This window comes from Balaenoptera ricei, chromosome 1, assembly GCF_028023285.1.
Source record: "Balaenoptera ricei isolate mBalRic1 chromosome 1, mBalRic1.hap2, whole genome shotgun sequence".
NCBI classification, from domain to species: domain Eukaryota; kingdom Metazoa; phylum Chordata; class Mammalia; order Artiodactyla; family Balaenopteridae; genus Balaenoptera; species Balaenoptera ricei.
The window spans coordinates 50968571-50987037 of NC_082639.1; the positions used below are offsets into that span (position 1 = coordinate 50968571).

At 35.5% G+C, this 18467-nt stretch overlaps 2 protein-coding genes across 4 annotated transcripts in view; one reads left to right on the forward strand and one right to left on the reverse strand.

Annotated features, from left to right (window-relative positions):
- The window catches only part of HOOK1 (hook microtubule tethering protein 1), a 64230-nt gene extending 52711 nt beyond the window's left edge, over positions 1–11519 (forward strand). For 2 of the 3 annotated variants that reach the window (XM_059898966.1, XM_059898976.1), the window contains 6 exons: positions 1180–1214; positions 1768–1850; positions 2473–2573; positions 5366–5467; positions 7363–7431; positions 9224–11519. In XM_059898966.1, coding sequence (XP_059754949.1) covers positions 1180–1214; positions 1768–1850; positions 2473–2573; positions 5366–5467; positions 7363–7431; positions 9224–9394 — 561 coding nt within the window. In that variant the 3' untranslated portion in view covers positions 9395–11519. The remainder of the gene's footprint in view (positions 1–1179; positions 1215–1767; positions 1851–2472; positions 2574–5365; positions 5468–7362; positions 7432–9223) is intronic. The other variant, XM_059898983.1, reaches the window with a different exon arrangement.
- Positions 1–18467, reverse strand: part of LOC132350016 (cytochrome P450 2J2) — a 155558-nt gene that overhangs the window by 63333 nt on the left and 73758 nt on the right. The window lies entirely within an intron of this gene.

Sequence of the window (18467 nt, forward strand, 5' to 3'; positions counted from 1 at the left end):
CCCTGTTACCTCACCACCAACCAATCAGAGAAAGGTCATGCACCCTGCAGCCCTCCCTCAAAATTTTGCCTATAAAAACTCTTCCCTGAGAACCATCGGGGAGTTCAGGCTTTTTGAGTATAAGCTGCCCATTCTCCTTGCTTGGCCCTTCCATAAAACTTTTTCTGTTCCAAAAAAAAAAAAAAAAAGATAGGGCTAGATGTGTGTTAGATATTGATTGGATAGAATGTTAGGTAACTATACTTGTATTGATGAGGGAGAGTAAATAAAGAGATGAAAAGGAAGTTTGAAAGGGTTGAGTTTCCTTTTTGTCTTTTATATGCTTTATATGATTTTCTCTTTTTTCCCTGGGGGCTTGGAAAATAGAAATCGTCTCATGCATAGCGGCATCTCATATGTGCATATATACGGTATTGTAACCTCTCTAATACAAATTTTTTTAAGCCACATTAAAAAAATTTTTTTAATGGGATCATTTTGGGGTAGTACATTTTGCAGTGTTTTAAGGATTTTAAATTTATCTTTTTAAAAAAATTTATTGGTGTCCAAATTACATTTTAGATTATATATTTTAAACTCTTCAAACTATTTGGTAGATGATACAGAACTAGCATTGCAATCTAAATTCCTGTTCTTTTAAAGAGGAAATTTTGTGTTTTAAATTTTATTTTTTAACAAAATCCAATTGCTTCATTTTGATGTTAATATTGAAAGTGCTTGCATTTATAATGATAAAGTTTTATTATAGAGATAATTATTTTTGTTCATTAAGGCTATTCTTTAGTGAAGGTCTAAAATCTTAAAATTTGTGTTTTAGATGGATGATTCTTTAGGAGTTTAAATGTTTGATACTCCTCAATATATCACATTCAGCTTGCATTTGCTATTTTCCTTCGAGTTCAAATTTTATTTTCATTGTATTCAAAAATATGAAGTATTTTTCTTTCTGCTATTATACTTACTCTTCCTAATTTAATTTCCTATTCTCTTTCCCTTTCTTCTTTGAAGTAAGAATATACCTAAAATCTTCTGTTTTTAAAAGTATGTTATTAGAAATACAAATTTTTAAAACATTTATAATTTAATATTGTATCCCTTCAAAAGGAGGTAAAGAGATTTCAATGTCTGGAAAACTTGTCACAATAGTTATCTTACAGCAACTTTTTCTAATTTTTATAGTCCAGCAAACTAAAGCAGAAGTTGGAAGCTCATATGTAAGTAAAACTGATATTCATTTCAAATATGAGAGGGGAAGGGTCTTAAAAGCTTCTGAAGTTATTAATATCCTTTTCTATTTTGTTTATTAAAAGTAAAAACCCTGATGCCAATTCATTGTTCACCACTGCCACCAAAAGTGAAAAGAAAAACATGGTAAAAGGGTCAGCCTACCTGCTCATGATCCCAATCTCCTACATTTTTTAATCGCTAGTGTCATTTGAAGAGTTTATAAAGCAGACAACTGTCACAACTAGATTATGTGGAAGTGTGGGATGTTTAACCTATAAAATATTTACTTTAACTTTCTTAGGAAGCAAGGGTGGCAAGGGGAAAACTGTAAAATTTTTGGCACCCACCATGTGTCAGGCAGTTTACATCCTCATAACCAACCCCTAGAATATTTGTCAGGTATTATTCCCATTTCACAGATGAAGAAACTAAGGATCAGAAAGTGACTTGCCCACAGTCCACAAATGTTATGTGGCAGAAACCAGTTTTCATTCTTAGGTCTGTTTGGCTCCAAAGCTCCATGCTCTTTCCACTACTTAGGGAAAAACTAACGGAGGTCCATGAAGAATTACAGAAGAAACAAGAGCTCATTGAAGACCTCCAGCCAGATGTAAACCAGAATGGTAGGTATTTGTAAAAACCTGGATCAGACTTTATGTAAAGACTTGACTTTTTTAGTTGAAGGATGCAAGAACTGTGTATATAAGTCTTCAGGCAATGCAGATACGGACATCGCAAATAAGAATCATAATAATTTTTAGTGATTTAAGTAATTAATAAATGATCATATCCTAAAGCAAAAAAAAAGGTAAATCTAATAAAATGACCTGATTGATATATAGGAGTATCAAACATTGTAAAATATAATAAAATTAATACTATGGAAGTGTAAATAAAATAATTTATAATCAGATTAAAATGAACTTCAAACTTGTAGAAAGAATGCTTTATTTTGTGATGGTTGTGCTTACATTGTAAGGTGTATTTGCTCAATGAAATACTTGATAGAAGGGAGAAAAATAATTCAGTAAAGCAGATTAGAGATATTTTTTAAGAAAAAATAATACAAAATGATCGGGGATATATTGGGTGTAGTTCAAAAGTTTTAGATAAGAATTGACTACAAAGAAGAAATAAAATGTTTCTCTTCTACGTTCTCATTATCAGTCTTTTTAGAAAATATAATTTTTTTATGTGAGGAGGGAGTATTTTAAATTGCTCGTTTCATTTTCTTTTCAATAACAGTACAAAAGATCAACGAACTTGAAGCTGCTCTTCAGAAGAAAGATGAAGATATGAAAGCAATGGAGGAAAGATACAAAATGTACTTAGAGAAAGCAAGAAATGTGAGTGGCTTATCTTTCAGGGTTTTAGTCTTTGTGACTTGGGTTCTAATTGGGCCTATCCCACCTCTTCTTGGATCTATGTCACATCGCTTTGCTCCCCACTACCCTGCCTTGCCAGTCAGGTTCTTGGTGCGTCTCCACCTCAGTCCTCATGTTCTTTCCCTCTCACTCATCAGCATCAGAAAATACTACACGTGGCTTCATAGGGACAGTTAAATGTTGATTGTAGTGACCTCATATAGAGAAACTGACTACTGTAAGGTATGTAATCTTTAGCTCTTACAGTGAACATTTGCCTTTGTGAAAATTGAGCTTTGCAAACTTGTTTAAATTGTTTTAGCATTAAGTCTGTATTAGACAGTTAAAGATCAGTCTAAATGTTCACCAGACTAATTATTCTTTTCCTTATTTCATACTTTTTCTTCAATATCTGTAAGTACTGTTCTCATAAAATCTTTTATTTCCATGAATATATTTTCCTAATTAACTGTAAGTATTCTCAGAGAATGTTAATGTGCCCTTTTCTAGTTAACTGAATAAAAGAAGAGAATTTTATGACAGAGCCTTAAAATACTGCTAACATGTCTTCCCTTTTTATGTTTAAGTTTTTTATTTATTAAGGTGTAAATAGTACCTGCAGTAACAGGTATGCCCCAAGATCTCAAGGCTTAGCAAGATAGAAGTTCCCTTCTTGATCACACGAAGTTCAGTAGTCAGTGTGGGAGGGGCCATACTCTATGCAGTCATTCAGAGCCCCCGACTGACAAAGGGTCAGCCTTCTTCACTAAGGGGTTCTCAGATTTACTCAACGTTGTCTAGCTACAGAGGAGGGAAGACAGCCGAGATCGTATGGGACATACGTAATGGATCTGGCGTAAATCTCTTCCCTTGCATTTCAGTGGGCAGAACTCAGGCACGTGGCCGCACCCAACTTCAGGAGGCCGACTTGCTAAACATCGGGGCAGTCTGCCACAGTTCAGTGTCTCTGTTACAAGTGTGTAAATGCTTTCAGTAGAAAATTTATTGAAAGGTTCCCAGAGACAACTGCTGTTAACAGTGCATTTTTTTCAGTGCCTATTATCTCCGTGATTGTTTACCATAACACACCCACACACGCAATTTGTATGATCGTATCACGTATGATTTTGATCGTGCGATTTGTATTTTTAAACTTAATGTCCTCACGTTATATAAATGTAGCTTCATATTTATCGAGCACCTGTTATGGTAAGCACTGGGAATACAGCAGCAAACAATACACTTGTGTATGGAGCAGACTGCAAAATTAAAGAGTTAGCTACATAATATTCTTTCAGTTGAGTAGATATATCATTGTTTACTTAGTCAACATCCTATTGTTGGAAACAGTTTGTTTCCATGTCTTTTTCTTTTTTGCTCCTAGAAATAAGGCTATGGGAAATATATTTATACAGAAAGTTTCCCCTTATTTTGGTTTATTATGTTAATCTTGTTCCTAGGTTAATGCCAAACAAAGTTTTTGGGTCAAAGGATAAGAACATTTTTAAGATGCTTGACATGTATTTCTACATGATATTCTAAAAGTATTATAACTAATTAGACAAAGCAATGACAATGAATACTGTATTCTTGCCATCATCAAATATTATCATTTAAAAAATAGTTGCTTTTTTGGTAAACATGATTTCATTTTTTACCCTTACACTATTTCAGGGGAGAGGTTAAAATAGTAACATACGTACATGATAGAAAGCTCAGAAAATATAGAAAAGTCACAACCATACTTTCTAGCACTTAGAGGCAACCAATTTTTATGTGTTCTTTGTAATTAAATTATGATTTAAAAACTAATGTGTCTGCTTTTACCATGTGTACTTCATAAGGGGAGGTACTTCATAAGAGTCAGTTGCCCTGACTCTGGTAAACTGCTGCAGCCCCATCTGCCACAGTGCCTGCCACGTTTAGCAGTGAATCGTTTTCAGTGAACCACAGTAATGTTTAGGGATATTACTTTCTAGTCTTTTTTCTTTACCTCTATAAACATAGATGAAATTTTCTTGTCATTAAATTTTAAATCTTTTAAAATAGATTTGTAATTAGGTGATACAGATGACCTTATTATTGTAAACTTGTTTTGCTTGTAATTTATACCTAATATTTCTGAGTTGATTTGCTACCATACTGCTGACTACATAGTTTAGTTCAGTCTCTGAACAACATTCTGATCAAACTTTGTTTTTGCTTACATTTGGTAATTTACATGGATATGATTGAATACTCTAGAATTTACAGACAAAATCATCAATGTCTATTATATTTATCTTATATATTGAATTACATCTAACTAGATAATAGTAGTAAAAGATTGTTGCCAAGAATTTTTTTGTGTGTTAGTTACTCCTACTTTGTACAGTTAGCAAGTTCCCATATAACTATTGAATTCATTTTAATTAATTTAAAAAAATGTTTTAATTTATCTGATTCAAGTTAAAGGTAGAAAAGCGTTATTTCAAGACCTCAGTGCTCAAAGCTTGATAAGGCTAAGTAACTATTTCTGAGTACTGAGCCTGGAGAAGGAAATTTGATTTGGGGATGGGTATCTTCCCATTTTTGTACTGAATTTTTATACCATTTCTAGTCTGTAGAATGTTATTTTTGTTACTCAAATTAGAATGTAAAATAAGTTATAGTTAGTTCCTGGATCACTTTCTGGATAATGTTCCACTTTACACAGATTTTACACACTGTGTTCTTATTTTAGTATTTGACAAGATAAAGTGAACATAAGAGATTTGTTTTTTCCCTTTAAACAGGTAATAAAAACTTTAGACCCCAAATTAAATCCAGCATCAGCTGAAATAATGCTACTTAGAAAGCAGTTGGCAGAGAAAGAGAGAAGAATTGAGATTCTGGAGGTAAAACTTCCATATTCATATATATCCTCTTAATTATTCTGTCAATATATAATTAACTGCTGTCAATATTTGCCATTAATGATCAAATTTCACAAGAATTTAGAAGTTAGGAGTGTCATGTTTTAGCACGCAGTATGCTTATTACAAAGCATCTCACAAGCCCACAAGATGGGCCTCTACAAGTTTATGTATCTTGCTGCATTGTATGTCTCTCCCTCTGTAACAGCCAATCATATAGTAGCCCTTCTTTCTAGTAGAGTCCTGCCATCATGCTCCTTTTAATATTATGTGGATGAGAGTTCATTTAAAAAAAAACAACAAAACTCACCTTTTTAAAAAGGTACTATACTCAGTTAACCAGATTCTTCTTTACTTTTCTTCTCCCAATAAATCAACTAGGAAGGTTATGTTTCAGGGAAGTACACTATATTCATTTACCATTTTCTTCATATTATTTCTGAGCCAGTAGATAGAGACTGTGGTGGAAATAATTTATTTAAAGCTTTAAAGACTTTCATATACAGAGTACACACCAGCCTTATGGTGCACTTGCTGTAAGTGTTTGTCCAGGCCATGTCAAGTGTTGTAAAAAAGCACTGGATAGAAGTGTCTCTGTGAAGAAATACTATTCATTCTTCAGGATCCAGCTCCAATATCTCCCATTTATAAAGCTCTCCTTGTATATCTTAGGCAAAGTTAGTTGTCTCTTTATAGGGACTCCATGTACTTTGAACTCATGAATTCATCCCACAATAGCATTTTTCTTTATGGCATGTGTCAGAATGTCTTGAGGGCAGAGGCTGTATGATATCTCTGTACCCCCAGCATTAAATACCACATAAATCAGAAGCCAAGGTTACAGCTTTACTGTTAACTTGTCTTAAAGTTATCACTCCTCCTCTCTGGTCCTCAGTCTCCTCATCTGTAAAATAATGGGACTTGAACTGAATAACCTATGAACTCTAAGTTGCTTTGAATATTCACTTCCCAGTGAAAGCCAATGAGAACGTGCACCAGTGTTGATACTTGAAATGTAGCTCCCTTACAAGTGTGATGACAAAATGGTGCCTCTAATATAGGGCTCTGAGGAAAATCTTCAGTTAAGTCACAGCATATGGGCCTTTAATTCATGTGTATTTATCTGTACACACACTGCAAAAAGTAAAAAGGAGAAAACTAATGTTTATAGCAGACGTTATTCTGTCTGCATCCTTCTCGGGCAGTCTCTGTCTGGAGTGGATGTGAGCGAGAAGATGGGCATCTTACCTCCTTTGTTTCCTGTATGCTTTTCGTACCATGAGCATCTTGCTGTAGGAACATTCAAGTGTTTTAGATGCCACCTATATCTGGCGCTCCACAACATGTACAAAATCAGCTTTATTAGAGTAATTAGGACATGAACGTCAGTCTCTAGGATGGCACGCAGATAGGGCCCTGGGCAGTCTAGCATACAGTCACCAAGGACTGAGAGAGAACAATCTGTGCTAAGCTTTACAGGAAATTTTAAAGGATTTTCTGGGGTATTTTTCCCTACATCCTTTTTCTCCTTAGTTTTGACTCTCTTTGTTTTGTCACCTAAGCCAGTTGTTAACTTTTTTTCTCTAGATATAGGGGACAGTAGCATAAGAATCACTCGTTTCTTGTTTGTTATTGTTTAATATCTGTTCTACCAGTACAATTCCTAAAATAAAGATTTATTAGTCACAATCTTATTCTTTCCTAAAGGTGCTGGGCATGCATTTCCCATGATTCAGCTTTACAATTTGTATACTTTCTGTGCCTCACAATGCATTCTTCACATTCTCTTGATCATGGGCATAGTGAAAAAAAATATTACATTTTCACTAATTTGGGTTTATTTTTGGGATTTTAATAGTCCTCATATCTTTTTCCAGAGTGAATGTAAAGTAGCAAAATTCCGTGATTATGAAGAAAAACTCATTGTTTCTGCCTGGTATAATAAGGTGAGTTGAAATTTAGCCAGTGAATCAATGTTTAGAACAGTGTTTATCAGACATTTTGACCATGAACCACAGAAGGAAATATACTTTATACCGCAAATTAGTGTGTGTTCATGTTTATGTATAACTGAACAAAGTTACCTTGACTGTGTGTGTTGCACTCAGGTGTTTTCTGTTATATTCTCTTGGTTTTTTTTTAAATGTTGGTCATAATCCAAATTTACTTTATATTTTAATATTTTTAGTTGATTTTGACTTTTTCAAAACCACTAAATTGATTTCATGACTCACCAACCTTTAAGTTAATGCACATGAAGCACTCATACAGTTCTTAAACATTTTTAAAATCGCCTTGAGCCAAAACATTTAATTTGTGCTTCATAAAGGGTTTCTGTTGAAATACAAATATCTGTATAATGCAAAATTAAGTGCTTCTAGTACTCAGCGTGCATTTTAACATCCCTAAAGCCTCTCAGTGTGTCCTTTGTTGTATTTTCTTTTTTTTATCCAGACACTGCTCTTTAAGAGTTGTCTATCTGTCCTAACACGGAGAAAATAGTATAAAATAATTTGATATATTTTATTTTGTCACCCTTAGTATGGTGGGGTGTTTTCAAGAGTAGCATTTCCTGATGTATATGGTTCTTTTGAGTATTCTAATCAGCTAGCATAGATAATAACACAGCCATTATCTACCTTAGCTGCCATTTATTTAGTATGAGAGAATATCACTTTATAGACTCTCCACATGTGAAGCCTGTGCTTCACCGTGAAGAACTGGTTCTCCATCCTCAAACATGCCTTTTTCTTTCATGTCATCATACTTTTTGTCTGTGTTTTCTCCCTCCCTTCTCTATTTGGTGAAGTCTGGCTTAATTTAGCAAGGCCTTGAAAGAGATTGTGTGAGGTGTCCCCAGAACCCTCCTTCATGGGTTAGCCATCCTGGTTAAGATTAGGGACAGTGTATTATTTTCCTTGTTGTTCTGTGGCCTCTTGATATATAAATCATCAAAGATATGAGAGCCAAATAATGCATTATTTAATCATTTTTCAACCCATATATTTTGAGCATTTACAATATTGTTATCTATTGTACTAGTTACCAGTGAAGCTAAGTTCAGTAAAATCACTTTATGTGATCTAGTGAGAGAGGAGTAGTGACTTCTTCCCTTAGTAAGAAACCCAATAGCCACAACTACAATAATTTGTCACATACTGATATATAGCTAGACCATAGTAAATTTGAACTATTCTGTGATTCTCAAACTTTAGCATGCATCAGAAGACTTGTTAAAACACAAACTATTGGACTTACCTGCAGAGCTTCTTATTCAGTAGGTCTGGGTAGAATCCACAGGTATAATTTGCACTTTTAAATTCCCAGTTGTGCAAACGTTAATCCAGGGACCACACTTCAAGAACCATTGATCCTAAGCTTTTCTCTTGTGCTGTGTCTGCTCATAATGGCTGGAGTAATGGCCCCAACACAAAAATTTGCCTTGGGACTTTTTTCTATTGTTATAATTAAGCTTAATTCTAGAGCATTATTTTAAGCTACTGTTTTTAACAATTTCACATTTAATGGGTCAAAATAGAGAAACAGGGATTTATGCCTTTGTTTTCTCCTTTCTTACTGGCATTATCACGTGCAGTGTAGCTCCTGAACCCTTAATTTTTCTATAACAATGAGGAAAACACCAGCTTTGTAATTGTTTTGAGGATTAAATGACTTTGTATATGTGGAAAGCACTTTGCAAACTCTACATAGTCATGTTGTTTGTTTATTTTTGTTCAGAGTCTAGCATTCCAGAAATTAGGGATGGAATCTAGACTCGTGAGCGGCAGTGGTGCTTACAAAGACACAGGGGCTTGTGCTCCTGCCCGGTCTTTCCTAGCACAGCAGCGGCACATCACCAGCACCAGAAGAAATCTCTCTGTTAAAGTTCCTGCTACGACATCTGATTAAACTGCAAAAGAACACATAAACAGAAGTGCCCTTAAAATATTTTGTATCTTTCAGCTAACTACCAGGTTTGAAAAGAAGTGTATGATTCTGGATATCAGCGATTTTAAAATCAAAATGCATAAAATTAGTCTTGCCAGCTGATTTTGAAAACAGAATGTGGAATTAGCTATCTGGGGAAGCACATGTGAATAATTGGAAGATATAATAAGGCAAAAATCTCAAACATTTGTCTTTTGAGAGTATTATATTATTTCAAATTGACTTTGTATATTTTAGTTTAATGTTTTCAGTTGTACCAGTAACTAATTTGCAATGTGTAATCGGTAATATGTAATCTAAAAATACATCTATTTTATTGTTTTGGTACATGTAAAAAAAAATAGTTGCAAGGTAGGCATGTGGAGAACTATACAAGAGTTATATTTTTTGACTTGACCTACACAAGGCGTTACCTCTGTCCTCTAATTCTGTCAGTGAATGGGTATATTTTATCATGTAATGGAATATATAACATTTGGAAGATTGGACTGTTAAAATGACTTCTCCATAGTAGAAGTGACTACTTGGCAATTTTGCAGATTTAGAAGAGGTCACAGTTCTCATATGTACCTACTATAAACTAAGGTTTCTGTACAACATGGTTGAAATGTTAAGGGTATAGAAATGAACTGACTTTAAGAGATGACTTTCTGATGGGAAGCAAGCTAAAAAATATACTTCGTGTGAAATGCTCACACTATTTTAATATAATTAATGAAGATTACAATTATTACTTTTAAGCATAAAATTATCAGGGTTTCTGCTAAAAAAAAAAGATGCATTAGTAGTTTTGCCTCTTCACTGAAGAGAGATAGTGAAGTAGAGGAACAATTTGGAATCAGTTTTATCTTGCTTACTAATTAAGGAATTTGTCTTGGTTTGAGTTTATGGTATTCAGTTCATTTCTGCCCAAAGCTCTTTTTTTCAAAGGCATTACTCTATTATTTTTGGTCATTTTTAAGAGTCACACTTTGGAATTTTAATTTAGTTTAGTTAAATCTGTGCTGTCCAATAATGTAGCCAAAAGTCACATTGGCAATTTAAATTAATTAAAATTAAAAATTCAGTTCTTTGGTTGCACTAGCCACATTTCAGATGGTCAATAGCCATATGTGGCTAGTGGCTACAGTATTGGACAGTGCAGATATAAAATACTTTCATCATTGCAGAATCTTCTTTGACAGTGTAGTACTAAATCCTTTTATGATAACTTGGAAACACTCATTGATGTTAGACCACAAAAATGAAAAAAAGAAAAATGTTAGGACGATTTCAGATATGAAAAGTAATTGAATTATGATGTAACTAGTATCTTACATTCCTTATGGTTGAATACCTTATGTTGTGACATAATCTTTCCAGTGCAATTCAGAACTACATACCTATCAGCATATGTCTAGACCACGGGTCAGTGAACTTTCTGTAAAGGGACAGATGGTCAATGTTTTAGTAAGTATTTTAGGTTTTTGTGGGCCATATGATCTATTGCAAGTACTCGACTCAGCTGTAAGTATAAAATCAGCAGCCGTACACAATATGTAAATTAAATGGGTGTAGTTATATTTCAGTAAAACTTTGTTTGCAGAAACCGGCAGTAGGCCAGATTTGGCCCGCAGGCTGTAGACATCTGTTCTAGATTTTATTCTTAGTTTTTTTTTTTTTTTTTTTGCAAATATGAGTATTGTTCCAGTTACAGTATTATTCATTTAGATACTTGGTTTTTAGATTCTATACCAATAAATGTTTTCTAATCACTGAAAATATAAGAATTTCATACTATATTTGGGTCTCTGAGATTAGGGAGCATCTGTCAGGATATTTTATCAGGGTTACTTCTTTTGACTACCTCTTAGATTTTGGTGTTCTTTACTGGTACAATTATATTGTTGGATTTCATTTTCCTGTATTATTGTAGTCTCTGCTTGCCTGTGACTTTTAGTGAAATGAAATAAGCCTTTGAAAATATTTTAGCATGCTAATTAAAATTTTCTAAATATTATAGCATTTTGGTACATTTTGGTCAATGTAAGACATCTGCTCCTTTGGTGTTTACTACTTGCTTATAATTGAGATTTCACAAGCTCTTCAAGCTCCCTTTTAATGAAATTTATTGTAAAACATCAATTTCAATAAATTAGTATTTTCACAGTTCAATTGCTTATAAATTTTCAATCATTATATTTGGAATTTCTGAAAAATTCATGCAATTTCTGAATAAGGATGTAAGGCTAGATTCTTTTTCCTAAATAGAGAAAAAGCAAATTTTGTGATTTATCACTTTTCTAGTTGGTAGAATTTTAAATGCTCAATATGTATTTATACTAATAAATTACTAATGTAATTTAAAGTTCTGTATTATTGTGATTAATCATATGGAAATTCAGGAACTGATCAGAAGTGAGAGTCTTTTCCACATCTGGTTAATGTAGTGAGATTGACACCCTGTGGGTGGTAAAGCATTATAAATATTCATCTTGAACCATGATTTATACATGTCTGTGTTGTGGGGCTTGAGTGCATATACCAGGGAAGAGAAATTCAGCATTTATCTCTCTGATAAGGAATTGAATGTCCCAGTGATTATAAAGTAAAACCACAGACTAATTTGGGAATGATCTTTAATTTTGAGTATTTGCTCTAAGATTAATAAATATTCCTTTACCTTTTTAAAATAAAAGTGTGTATACATATGACAATGATGTTTATCCTCAGCTTAACTTAATGTATTGTGAAATATTTGAAGTTCACTCTATTTTTTTTAATAAGGCTGTTGAACTAATGATTTAATATAGATGATTAAGAATTAATGTCTTGTCTAGAAACATTAAACTGAGTAGCCCTTACTCAGATGTCATCGTCTTTGATAACTGGAGTGCTCATTTGAATGTCAAATAATGCTTCTGCATCTACACCTGTTGCTGTATAGTGGCACATGTGGCCCAGTGGGTTGGCTTTTAGGCCACAGTACTATCTGTGTTAGGTTCTCTATATGTATATTTAATGAGAAACATTCCTATGTAAAAATGCGTGTATATGGTTGTATGCATACATTCTTGTTGTGAACCTGTACCTTGCAAAGAAGTAGTATGGAAATTTGTAAAGCACAAACATAAAAGGAAATCGTGTGCAGTTATTAAACTTGATGGAGCTTAAATGTAATTTTTAGTTTATAAAAGGTTCTTTCTATTTTCTATGGCAAAGACTTTGACACTTGAAAAATAGAAGCAATACTTGATTTATTTTTGTATTTAGTATATTATTTTAAATAAATGATTGTCCAATAACAATACTTGTCAAATGTTTTAAAGTAAATAAACTTTCTGATTCTGTGTCTGATATGATGAATTTTTAGTGAGTACAAGTGCACATTTATTTGTTGCTTTAAATAAAGGACTTAAATATTTAGATTGGTAAAGAAAAAATAATTCTAATTTTTTTCATTTGGTTTTTTTTTTTTTTTTTTTGGTGAATGATAAGATGTGTAAACATTTTTTTTTTTTTTTTTGGTGTGCTCTTTTATGTCTCCAATTTGCATTATCATGGAATCCAGAATGTTTCTGGGTTTTTTTTGGCAAAGACTGTGACTATATCCATTCTTTCTCCCCTTTTTCCTTTAGCAATAGAACCCCATAAATTCTTCCGGGATTTCTCAAAAAAGATGAGAGATCCATTTTTCTAAAACTTTCAAAGTCTTTGTCTTAGCGACCTTAATGTGCTCTACCTTTGTTTTTTTAATGTGTCTGTCTCGCTACACTGTTTCTTGAGGTCACCGGCCTTATTTGGTTCATCTCTGCTTCCCTCACAACACTCAGCACAGTATCTTCCACACAGTTAGTTAGTAAATATGTACTAGCTGCACTAGAATTGCTGATGGACACAATGTTTTCTTTAGAAATCCAGTCTCAAGATGCTCTGAAGAGATCAGGGGGTACATTGGAAGGAATATCTGAATAGGCAAAAGATCTTCCACCCATAGACTCAATAAACTGCTTCACATGTATCAGTACTTCTGAGAAAAATCCAGAAACTAGAAAGACTCCTACACACTGGGTGACTAAGAAAACACCCACATTGAAAAAGGTAGGAAATGCTGATACCCCCTCACCATAAACCCCGCCCCAGCAATGTGCCATGCAATTGGCAAATGGGAGGAAACCCTCAACTACCTTCTTCAACCTGAGGAATGAAGGCTTTGGGCCAAACATCTAGCATCACAATTTTTATGGCTGCTACCTGAAGGACTAGCTTCTAACTCACCCATCTCTGGAAGCTGATAGGTCCTGGCATTTGCTAGTTCCCTGGGACCTCAAGGAACTATAAGGCAGTCTTGACCTTGTACAAGCACCTGCCCAGCTTGTTCCCCTTGGTTAGGAGCTGAGTGAGCAGGCAATAAAGTTCAGCTCCCAGCTGCTCCCTGGAAAGGGTTTGACTGCACATCTGGCAGTCTGACTTTTCCAGCTGCTGCCTGAGGATTTGCCTTCTAACTAGCCTGCATCTGGTAGATAATGGGGTAGGCAATTATTAGTCCTCTCAGAGCTTAAGTGGGCATGTGGGCACTGCCTGTGGCTTTTCCCCTTAGCTCGCTCCAGTGAAAAAAACCAAGCCTCCAGCTTCTCCCTGGAGGGAGTTGAACTACACAACAAGTGTCGTGATTTTTACAGCTGCTATCAGAGGGTCTTACTTGCCTGTCTCTGGGAGGTGATGGTCCCAGCCTGTACTTCTCCCCCAGGGTCTACAGAGAAAGCAACAATTTTTAATGTCCCTGCATGCTCTCCCCATGACTCCTCCTCCTCCTCCTCTCAGCTCACTCCAATAACACCCAGCTTTCAGCATCTCTTTAGAAAGGGTTAGACTGCATACTAGTGCTCTGACTTTTGCAGCTGCTGCCTGAGGGTCTGGCATCTAACTTGCCTGTCTCTGGGAGCTGACAGGACAGGCAATGACTAGTCTCTTGGGAGTTTGAACAGGTGTGCAGACACTTCCTGCAGCTCCTACCCTCAGCCTGCTACAGTGATAAAATCAAGCCCTCAGCTTCTCTCTAGAAGGAGGTGGACTTCACATCAAGCCCCCCCCCCCCCACTTTCCAGCTGCTACCCAAGGGACAGGCTTCTAACCCACATGTCTATGAGACCTAACATGACCCAACATTTGCTAAGACCCTGGGGGCAACAGAGAGCAAAGCAGGCCATTCGAAAGGGTGGTTGGTCTGAATAAGGGTGTAGAAATTTGCCACAGTTCCTCTCCCAAGTTCATTGCAGAGCAAGTGAGTGATAAACTCCAGCTTCCAACTTCTCACTAAGGAGAAAAGGAATTGGTTTACTCATCTAGTGCCCCAACTTTTCTAGCTGTTATTTGAGCTACTGGCTTCTTTCTTGCCTTCTTGAGGCACTGAGGGCTTGGCATACTTTATTCTCCTGGGGGACACTAAGAACAAAGATGGCAGTTTGGACAAGCACAAAGGTTTGAGAGGCACCCAGGATCTCTGGCCAGGATGATTGGTGAGGTTTTATTTCCTATACTATGAGGCCAGTCCATGAAGACTGAGAGAGGTGGGTGTTTAATGTGCAGAAACCAACATAGAGAGTCAAGGGAAATGAAGAAAGAAGGAAATACGTTCCGAATAAAAGAACAAGATAAGTCTCCAGAAACTGACCCTAATAAAATGGAGATTTGTGATTTTCCTGACAGAGAATTCAGAATAATGGTCATAAAGATGTTCACCTAGGTCAGGAGAGCAAAGCATGAACAAAGTGAGAATGTCAACAAAGAGGAAATTTTTTAAAGTACCAAGCAGAAATCACAGAGCTGAAGAATACAACTGAACTGAAAAAAATTTAAATAGGCTTCAGAACAGAATAGATCAAGCAGAAGAAAGCACTGACAAACTAAAAGGCCACTGGCAATCAGAGGGGCAAAAAAAAAAAAAAAAAGGAAAGAGAGAAGATAGCTTAAATGACTTATAGAATATTCATTATGAGAGTCCCAGGAGGAGAAGAGAGAAAGGGGAAGAAAGTTTATTCGAAGAAATAATAGCTGAAAACTTCCCAAACCTGGGGAAAGAAATAGCCACCAAGGTCCCTGAAGCACAAAAGACACAATATAAAATGAAAAAGACACATTATAATCAAATTGTCAAAAGTTAAAGACAGAATTTTGAAACAGCAAGAGAAAGGTGACGTGTTACATACAAGGGAAGCCCTGTAAGACTATAAGCAGATTTTTCATCAGAAATCTTGCTGTTTAGAAGGGAGTTGCATGATATATTCAAAATGCTGCAAAAAAATAAACAAACCCTGCTAACCATGAATACTATACCTGATAAAGCTGTCCTTCAAAAATGAAGGGGAGAAAAATACTTTCTCAGCTAAACAAAAGTTGAAGGATATTAAACAGCCACATAAGAGCATGAGAAGTTATGAAACTCATTAGTAAAGGTAAATATACAGACAAAAACAGAATTCCATATTACTATTTCAGTGGTGGATAAATCATTTTTCATTCTAGTAAAAAGTTGAAAGACAAAAGTATTAAAAATAACTAAAACTAAATTATGTTATTGGATACACAATATAAATAGAAGTATATTGTGACATGACCATATAATGGGGAAGGAGAGATGAAAGTGTAGATTTGTTTGTAAGTGGAGTTGTTATCACCTTAAATAGACTGTTACAACTATATTTTATATAAGCCCCATGTTATCCACACAGAGAATACTTAGAGAAGTTACACGAAAGAAAAGGAGAAAGGAATCAAAACAAATAATAGCAACAACAACAAAACACAAAGACAGTTGGAGAGAAAAAAAAGGACAAGAGAACTATAAGACAAGTAAATCAGTTAACAAAATGGTAATAGGAAGTCCTTTTCTATAAATAATTATTTTAAATGTAAATTGATTAAGCTTCCCAGTCAAAAGATATAGAGTGAATGAATGGATGAAAAACCAAGACTATGTGCTATCTTCAAGAAAGAAGTGGACAGGCTGGAAAATGAAGGGATGTTAGAAATGTAATATATCCCTTTCTTACAGCAATTGAAAGAAAGCAGAAGTGGCTATACATATATCAAACAAAATAGACTTTAACTCAAAAAGCGTCTCTAGAGACAAAGAATGTCATCATGTAATGATAAAGAGTCAATTCAACAAGAAGATAGAACAATTGTTGGGTGCAATATATATATGCACCCAACAGGGCACCTAAGTACATAAAGGAAATACTGACAGATATGAAAGGAGAAATTGAAAAAAATACAATAATAGTAGGAGACTTTAATAAGTCTCACTTTCAATAATGCATAGAACATCCAGAAAGAAAATCAATAAAGAAACAGCTGACTTGAACAATACTATAGACCAAATGAACCTAACCGATACACACAGAATTTTCCACCCAACAGCAGGCACACATGGAACATTCTCCAAGATAGATCACATGTTAGTTAACAAAACAAGTCTTAGTAAATTTAAGATCAAAGTCATACCAGCTATTTTTTTTACCACAGTAGAATGAAACTAGAAATCAATAACATCAAGAAAATGGGAAAATTTACAAATATGTAGAAATTAAACAACATACTCTTGAACAACCATTGGATCAAATGGGAAATAAAAAGAGAATTTTAAAAATATCTCAAGATAAATTAAAATGAAAACACAATGAAACTATGGGATTCAGTAAAGCAGTACTAAGAGGGAAATTTATCGGAATAAATGCCTACATTAAAAAAAAAAAAAAGATCGCAGGGAGAGCAGCCATGATGGCAGAGTAGAAGGACCCTGAGCTCACCTCCTCTCACGGACACACCAAAATCACTACTAACTGCAGAACAACCATTGATGAAAAAGACTGGAACCTACCAGAAAAGATCTTCTACAACTAAAGACATAAAGAAGCAACCACAATGAGATGGGTAGGAGGGGTGGACTCATGATATAATCAAATATCATACCCCCAGGTGGGCAACCTACAAACTGGAGAATAATAATATAATAATTATATTATAATAATTAAATTATTATAATAATTATTATAGGGAATTCCCTGGTGGCACAGTGGTTGAGAATCCGTCTGCCAACACAAGGGACACAGGTTCAATCCCTGGTCCAGGAAGATCCCACGTGCCACGGAGCAACTAAGCCCATGTGCCACAACTACTGAGCCTGTGCTCTAGAGCCCACAAGACACAGGTACTGAGCCCACGTGCCACAACTACTGAAGCCCGCCTGCCTAGAGCCCATGCTCCACAGCAAGAGACGCCACTGCAGTAAGGAGCCAACACACCGCAATGAAGAGTAGCCCCTGCTCACTGCAACTAGAGAAAGCCTGCACACAGCAAAGAAGACACAACACAGTCAAAAATAAATAAATTAAATTTATAAATAATAATAATTATAACACACAGGGTCTTGTGCATACTAGGACCCAGGGAAAAAAGTGGTGATTCCATAAGAGACTAGGCCAGACTTACCTGCTAGTATTGGAGGATCTCCTGTGGAGGCGGGGGGTAGCTGGGGCTCATTGCAGGGACAAGAACACTGGCAGCGGTAGCTCTGGGGTGTACTCATTGGCGTGAGCCCTCTTGGAGGCTGCCATTTTCTCCCCAACACCTGGCCTTACCCAACAGCCTGTAGACTCTAGTGCTGGGACTCCTCAGCCAAAAAAACCAACAGGACAGGAACACAGCCCCACCCATCAGCAGACAGGCTACTTAAAGTCTTCCTGAACACAGAGCTGCCGGATAAACATACCCCATGACACGGCCCTGCCCACTAGAGGGACAAAACCCAGTCCCACCCACCAGTGGGCAGGTACCAGACCCTCCCACCAGGAAGCTTGCACAAGCCTCTTAGATAGCATCATCTATTAGGGGACAGACAGCAGAAGCAAGAACTACAACACTGCAGCCTGTGGAAGTGAAACCACAATCTCAGAAAGTTAGACAAAATGAGATGGCAGAGGAATATGTCACATATGAAGGAAAAAGATAAAACCCCAGAAGAACACCTAAGTGAAGTGGAGGTAGGCAATCT